The following is a 7,334-nucleotide window of genomic DNA, read 5'->3' as shown; positions in this document are numbered from 1 at the left end:
TGATTCACCACTGAGCAACTTCTCTGTGTGAGGAAACTGGGGTTTGGAAGAATTCCCTTAAACAATGGGCCAAAGGAAGCCAGACCCCAGAATTCACAGAGGGCTGTGCATAGTGCTGTCTATGCCCAAATTTCAGGGTCTGCAGAGGGGCTGTGGGGGCAGACATCCACACTGAGGCTCGTGTCCATAGAGGGTTTCAACTATCCACACCTTGGTCCCAATGTCCAAGCAGGGTTTGTCAATACAGCTATCCACATCCAAACCCCATTGTCTACATAGGGATGAAATTTATGCTTTATACATGGACCAGAAGCAACACTGGAGTCTACAGCCATTGCCAGCCTTGGTCCCTGGAAGTTCAGGGCTCCACTGTTGCCAATGAAGGCAAATGTCTAGGAAGGTAGGGAGATTCTTGGCAGTTGGGTGGCCCCACAACCAATGGTCATAGTACCACAATTCTCTTCTCTCCAGCCAGTGATGACGAAGTCCCACCCCAAAGTTGGAACAGGTCTCTTTAAGCAGAGAAGGGGTGGCCTCTATTGTGATGGACAAGGTGAGGGTAGGACATTTCTGAGAATTTGTGGTGTACAGAGAACCGAGACACTTTGCAAACTGACTTCCAGGTCTCACAGGTTAAAGCTAGGAGATACATGGTATGGGTAATGCCCTCGTCCTGAAGAGGTCTGTGCCAGTGGCAGACTCATGGCTGAGAAAGAAAGGCGGTGGGAGTAAGCGGGCTCAGCTTCTCATTAGACCAGGCCAGACCAGGGGATAGCAAGGGGGAGCAAGCTGAGAGTGAGCCCGACAACCAGGGTGCTTCCCACAGACTCCAGGTCAGTCTCAGGTTCCCAGTTTGTTTTCCTTTTCTGTGGAGAGCAGGATGGCTAAGGGTGATGTCAGGCTGGAATAGAGGCCTCTCAGCAGCGGCATGGCTTACTCCTCTGTCCTATGCCCTGTGAGGAAGAACCCGTGTGCTGTCAAACAGAGGGTACAGAGGTGCCGTGTCTGGAAGCCTGTTGGTTACAGGGCTGAGAGACAGCGAGACTGCTTTTTTGACAAAGCCACCTAGAAACAGAGACACTCTGAGCCTCGCTTGCAGAATGTAAGGACTGGGTTTGCTCCTTTGCCCATCTCCACAGTGACTCTGTCATTTGAGGACATTTTCACTCCAGGCTTGGCCCTTCCCAGATCTGGAAGTCTTTGCCATGCATGGCTCTTTTCTTCACTGGGTTAGTTTGTGCATGAAGTAAAATAAGTGTCACCAGGGGCTTAGCTGGCACCATAGGAATGACTCACATAGCTTGTGGTCCCAACTTCCCGGCAGAAACCCTAGACGGGCCAGCTCTGCTGAGAGTCGTCCCAGGCGGGCTAAGGGTCTGCTTTCAGCTTCTGTCTAAGCACACGTTCAGTCATCTTTGACCTAACTTAATTTTTTTGGCATAAAGAATTATAAATGTGACGTGCTTCACATGTGTAATTCCAAATTAGGTTAGTGAGCCGGGTCTGTCTCGAGGATGGATAATTTAAACAGTCCTGTAAACTTACACTCAGTTGCCACATGACCAGGGGCCCACTCTTCAGCGTTGACTGCAGAGCTGAGAATAAATGCGTGTGAGCATTTACAAGAGCCGGGCTCGCAGAAGCGAAGAGGAGTCAGCATCTGCCTGTGGTGAAGGAGTGCATGGCAACGGGGGCTGCACGATGCAGCCCTGTGCAACTCCACAGGGTTATGAGAGCACTGCCTTGCAGATGTATGCAGGTCAAGATGGGCAGGAGACAGAGGCCAGGTTCACAGGACACTGGGGTGTAAGCCCACCTGTGCCAACTGTCCCAAGCAAGAAACTACTGAGGGCAGAGTTAAGTTTCTGTATCTCCCTCAAGAACAAGCATGGGTTTTGCTGGGGGGTAATGAAGACATTTTGGAACTGGACATGGAGGCCACACATCGCGTGAACACACACTCATACAAGGTCACAGTGATTCACACTAAAAAATGGTTATCCTCATCTCCTGTGAATCCCAAAACCAAGGTTCAGACAGCATGGGGACCTTGATTTGATCCCCAGAACTCATATTTAAACTAAATAAAACAGGCACATCAGTACATAGCTGAAATCCCAGCACTGGAGAGGCAGAGACAGGACTTGCTGACCAGACAGCCTAACACAATGGGCAGCTCGAGCAAACAGGAGACCCTGTCTCAGAAGAAAAAGGCTGATGGCTCCTCGCTTCATGAAGAACAGCCCCCAAGGATACCTTCCTTACACACACACACACACAGAGAGAGAGAGAGAGAGAGAGAGAGAGAGAGAGGGAGAGGAAGAGGGAGAAGGAGAGGGAGAAGGAGAGGGAGAGGGAGAGAGGGAGAGAGGGAGAGGGAGAGGGAGAGAGGGAGAGAGAGAGAGACGTCTGTAAGAGTTCTTTTCCTCTTCTACGGGGAACAAATTTTGCACACACTTTACTGGCACTGGCAAGAGACCGGCTCATCACATCTGCCCGCCCACAGTCTAATCATGGAAGAGGAGGTTTGCAGCGGTGCTCACGAGTGAGGTCAGAGACCCCAGGATGGTCTTGTCCATCAACAGGGATGGATTAACTGTACTCTCAGTCAAACGTTGTTACCTACCTTGGGAGACCCCAGGGTAGGCAGCTGGACCCCAACACATCTGCATTGGATCATGAGGACAAATTGTATACACATCAGAGTCTTCACCTGCAGTCTTAGGTCAGAAATGAAGCAGGTGTGGGGTTGCTCTGTGTTGCTGTTTCTCACATTCAACGAGTCCTTAAGCCCCTGAGCAGTTTTGGTCACCGAGGACAGACACTATGGGAAGCCCGTATCCAGCAGAGCATGAAGTACTCCAGAGGACCCAACCATCCCAGTTAAGCTTCGGCCTCAACTACCCACCCCCACTTCCCCTGAGAGCTATAGCCTTGCTCAAGGAGACGTGAGGGCCACACACAACCGCTCCGATTGCTTCCTGCGAACCTGCACAACTTCACTGCTACAAGTGAGCCCAGGGACTCTTCAATATTTCCTCACTGATCAAAATCAACCAGGAAGGTTTAAAAAACTAACAGTGCTATTTCCAGAAGCCCATCTTCCTGGGCGGATCCATCCATAATTTCGTAAATTTTTGTGCACTAGGGGAGCTAGAAGATTCTACTGTTGGAGTGGGGGATGGGAATTTACAAAGTACATGCTGATAAGGACAACTCCCAGCACCCTAGGCTGCACAAAGCCACCACACTCAAAGCCCAGCCGATCCAGTTTTCAGCACAGTCAGGGAGCAGTAGCTTCATAGTTGTTCAGCAGACACACGAGTCTGCTGCCTCCCTTAGACCCAGCATCCTGGATCTGAGACTCAACATTCAGCCACAGGTCAAAGATTCTGAATATAATAAACTGCCATCTTCTCCCACATCATCCTCTATCCCTTTCTTGTTATTCTCCCTGGGCAGGTCCCATGAGCTTGTGGCAGCACCTGACGGGGTGGACACATGCATATCACTTTAGGGCGGCTTCTCTAGTGCTGTAAATCAATCTGTAAACCTCTTAGTAAAGGACACGAGACCCTTGGCACTCAAGTCCCCGGCACAGAATATTGCTTCAGAGATAATTAAGGTCAGATATACTATAGCTGTTCCATGTCTCCTTGGTCTGTGAGTATCTCAATATGGTTTCTCACCAGCGCTTAAAGGGAAGTCTGTGTGGGGGAGGAGAGCAGGGTAGAAGGAGAGGAGAGAGAAGGTACCGGCCATGTCAACTAAAGCACAATCCCTCTTTTGATTAAGCAACTTGCCCAATCACAAGTGAGCATGTGGGTGGCCAGAGCCTCACCCAGAGTCTCTCTAAGTGAAAGTATTTGGCATAAGCAGAAGTTCCTTCCCCACCTAGCCTGGATGAGCATTTTTGAAGTGCTTTGTTTACAGTGCCTAAGAACACCACCACATATCCACTCGTTCCTTTCCGGAAGGGAAGACACGCTTCTTCCTGTGCCCAGACGACACAGGAACATCCCGCTCCACGTCATAAAGCACTTGTCCCGGGTCCTCACGTTCACGTGCAATACAGAAGAAAGCGTGGCGACCCATAATCACTCCCACACAGACTGTCTAGCCACAGAGGAAAAAAAGAAAAAAATACTGCTTTATTGGATCCATTTTCTAACTACAAAGATAGCTGACACAAATATCCAACGCTTGCTTTCATACGACAGTCTGCTAAAAATGGGTCATGCAACTCCATGATGCTAACAAACACAGATACATACTAGATGCAGGCAGGAGGCAGCCTGCAGGCGACCAGGAGCTGTGTGTGTACAAGGTGGCACACGTCAGCTCTTCACAGTCGTGTGAAAACGTTCGATATGGCTTTCAGACATTTGTTTCTTTCTGAGAGTTGGAGAAAGGTAAAACACCATCTACAGACGACCATTCTAAAGATGCATCTTCCTTCCTATGAGAGAGCTTTTCCTCTCATGACTTCGTCTGTGACTAACTTACAACGTCCACCCACAGGTGCAATTCAGGCATGTTCCAGAAGGGGGCATTAACTCCTAAGGCACAATCATTAAACATGTTTTAATTAAACCATGCTTTTTGGTTATAAGAAATAATAGGTCACTGCTAGCAACTGTAATAAGCAGCTAATTACACACAGCTGACACCAGCCTATCTGTTACTGGAAACTAACCTGAAAACACGCTATCCACAGACTGCATACAGAAACATTGTTTTTGGTAACTGTCCTCTTAGATGAAGCAGAGAGCTATAAGGCTTCTGTGAAATAATATCTTATAATTGAACAAATATATTACACTCCTTCTGTAACGGTTATTTACAACCAACCACCTTCAGACTTGGCCATTCGATAGTCATGGATATCTGGGCACGGCTCTCCTGCGTCTAGAGTGCTCAGTAACTACTCGAGATAGGAAAATGCCACCTGTCTGTGCAGGGGCGACAGATGCTGATGCAAGGTGCTGGGAAATCGGGTCTGGACTCTGAGGTGCATTCTCAAGGTGGACACTCATTATTGCTAACACGGGAGCCCCCACTGGGCACGGACTGGTCATCACCATCTCCGTTCTTTAATATCTATACATAAATATATGCCTATATGTACACGCATGCAAACACAAGGTTCTGTCCTGTAGCCGGTAGGTTTTGTTCTGTCCAGGATCCCTGTCTTGTGCCGTTCAACTTCCTTGTGCTGTGTCGGAAGCCGGATTAAGAACTAAAAGCTCAGCATACTATTATTCACAAAGCTGCGGTTTTAGTCACACGGATGGAGCTGACTAGGAAAGAGCCGAGATGACCATTGGAAGACCTCAGGAACGCACTGGAAAAGGCAGGCAAGCTGTGGAGGGCAGCCAGCAAAGTCAGAAATAAATAGGAAGCCATAGCTCACCAGAATCCTGTCAATTAATACAAAGGATAAAAGCTCCTAACAAAGTGTTTGTTTGTTTGTTTTCAAAATAGCTTTGGCTTCTACAAATTCTCTTAGGGTAGGAAATTCAATGCTTGCTTCCACAATGCCCTGGTGTGGTGGTTGGATTTTATAAGGCACTTCCAGTGTTTCACTCCGGTAGGCAGGAGGATCAGGCTTGGGGTCAGTCTGCCATACAGGCCCTTCTTTCGTGGGCCAGCATCTGCTCCTGGCCCCACAGGCCAGCCCTTCTCTTCGCTGAGATGACTTTTCTCTCAGGAGTTGCAGTGGCCTCCTCTTCTGCTCCATCCTTGTTAGAGAGTTACTTCTTCAGACATAAGCTCCTAGAATCGGTAAGTTGGGATTTCTGAGTGGTACCAGATGTGGGTTCAGTTTATTTCATCAAAGTCTCGCTCGCTGAAGCCCAGTTGTCTGCACCAAGCCAGCTCCACACAGCTTCTGCCAGCTCCAAGGCGCTGAATTAGGAGTGGGGGTTCGTGCTGGAGAGGTCGTTGCGTATGATTTCATTTACTGCAAGAAAATGAGAGGAGGGAATATTAGGGAAACGGTCCCTTATTGCCAACCTCCAAGGTAACAGCAGGGAATGCCAACATCACATTTCTAACTGGTTATATTCAGTCTGTGGCGCTGAGATGGCCCAGAACATCTTCTCCAGGGCAGGAGTCAACTCCAGGACGTCCCTAGTTTGAACGACAAGATGTTGACACACTACAACATCCCATGGGAGTGTGCTCAGAGGAGGGGAGAGAAGGTGTGGGGACCTCCCGTGGTCACGAACCTCCCTTTGTTTGGGACACTTCATTTGTTTTTCTGAAGAGGGTCAAGTCACAGCGGCACCCACAAGCCAGTGATGGCCACTATCAGCGTGTGATTTTTGGCAGATGGACAGGAAATGAGAGAAGCTCGGAAAGGCTGTGGCCAGCAAACAGCACAACATTCTCTCCCTCTCCACCCCTGCCTCTCTCGGCCCAGCCACCTGATCCACACTGAGATAGGAAATGTCACTGGGCGGCTGTCACCACGTCCCATTTTCTAACAGAGTTTGAAGGCAGGGCACCCACGCTGACGTCAGGGAACCACCGGGCTTCCCTTCCCCATGGGCTGGAGCGCCCGCCCCACACCTAGATAAGCCCCTGGAACTCAGGGATGGAGGCCCCAGCCTGTCTGAGGACGCTTCCTGGAGCCATCAGGGGGCGTGTGCTTCATCACCACTCCCTTCCCTAAACTGCCTTTCAACACCCCTTCCCCAACAATAGTTTTAAGAATAACAATAATAAAACGCAACTGGCGGAACCAGGAATTGTGTCATGGGAACTGATAGCAGAAGGAAGCCTGGTGGCAAACAGTTCAGGCTGGCCCTAAAGGGGCTGCCTTGGCAAGAGCCTTACAAGAGCGAGGCTCCCTATACCAGGGCCACTGCCACTCCTGGACTCCCCTGCCTAGGGTGTGTTTGCTGCTCCCCAGGCTGTTCCCTCCAGAGTCACACTTGCAAAGATGAACCATGGCGGCTTCCTGACCAGCTTCATGGGTCAGTGCAGATCCAGGATCGATGCTTGACCACAGGGCCCAGCACATTGTAGAGAGGGCTCAGTCTTTAGTGTGGAAAATACCAGAAGGCATGCAGGCTCCCTCTGGCCCTGTGACTTCACAGCCACTAATGAGGAATAACAAGGCCCAGGTGCTTGCAGGCTGGTCTGGGACCAGCAATCAGGATTCAACTTGTCCCTGGAGTGCGCCCTGGTAGCTACCAACATTTTCCATGATACTGGGGTGTGGGTGCGGGGCCGCTGCACAGCCCTGAGAAGCAGCCAGGCAGCAGGGTCCCCGAGGGGGGGGGGCACCAAGGGCCAGCTGCTCTGTGCAGTAGAAGCCATTGTCACAT

At 50.0% G+C, this 7,334-nt stretch overlaps 1 protein-coding gene across 3 annotated transcripts in view; it reads right to left on the bottom strand.

The window, feature by feature from the left end:
- Window positions 1-4,131: 4,131 nt before the first annotated feature.
- Window positions 4,132-7,334, bottom strand: part of Nfatc1 (nuclear factor of activated T cells 1) — a 110,469-nt gene continuing 107,266 nt past the window's right edge. For all 3 annotated transcript variants that reach the window (XM_057788747.1, XM_057788749.1, XM_057788748.1), the window contains exon 10: window positions 4,132-5,962. In XM_057788747.1, coding sequence (XP_057644730.1) covers window positions 5,913-5,962 — 50 coding nt within the window. In that variant the 3' untranslated portion in view covers window positions 4,132-5,912. The remainder of the gene's footprint in view (window positions 5,963-7,334) is intronic.

Source organism: Chionomys nivalis, chromosome 14 (genome assembly GCF_950005125.1).
Source record: "Chionomys nivalis chromosome 14, mChiNiv1.1, whole genome shotgun sequence".
NCBI classification, from domain to species: Eukaryota; Metazoa; Chordata; class Mammalia; order Rodentia; family Cricetidae; genus Chionomys; species Chionomys nivalis.
The sequence above is the reverse complement of the archived record's forward strand: the minus strand, read 5'-3'. Positions and strand labels throughout refer to the sequence as shown.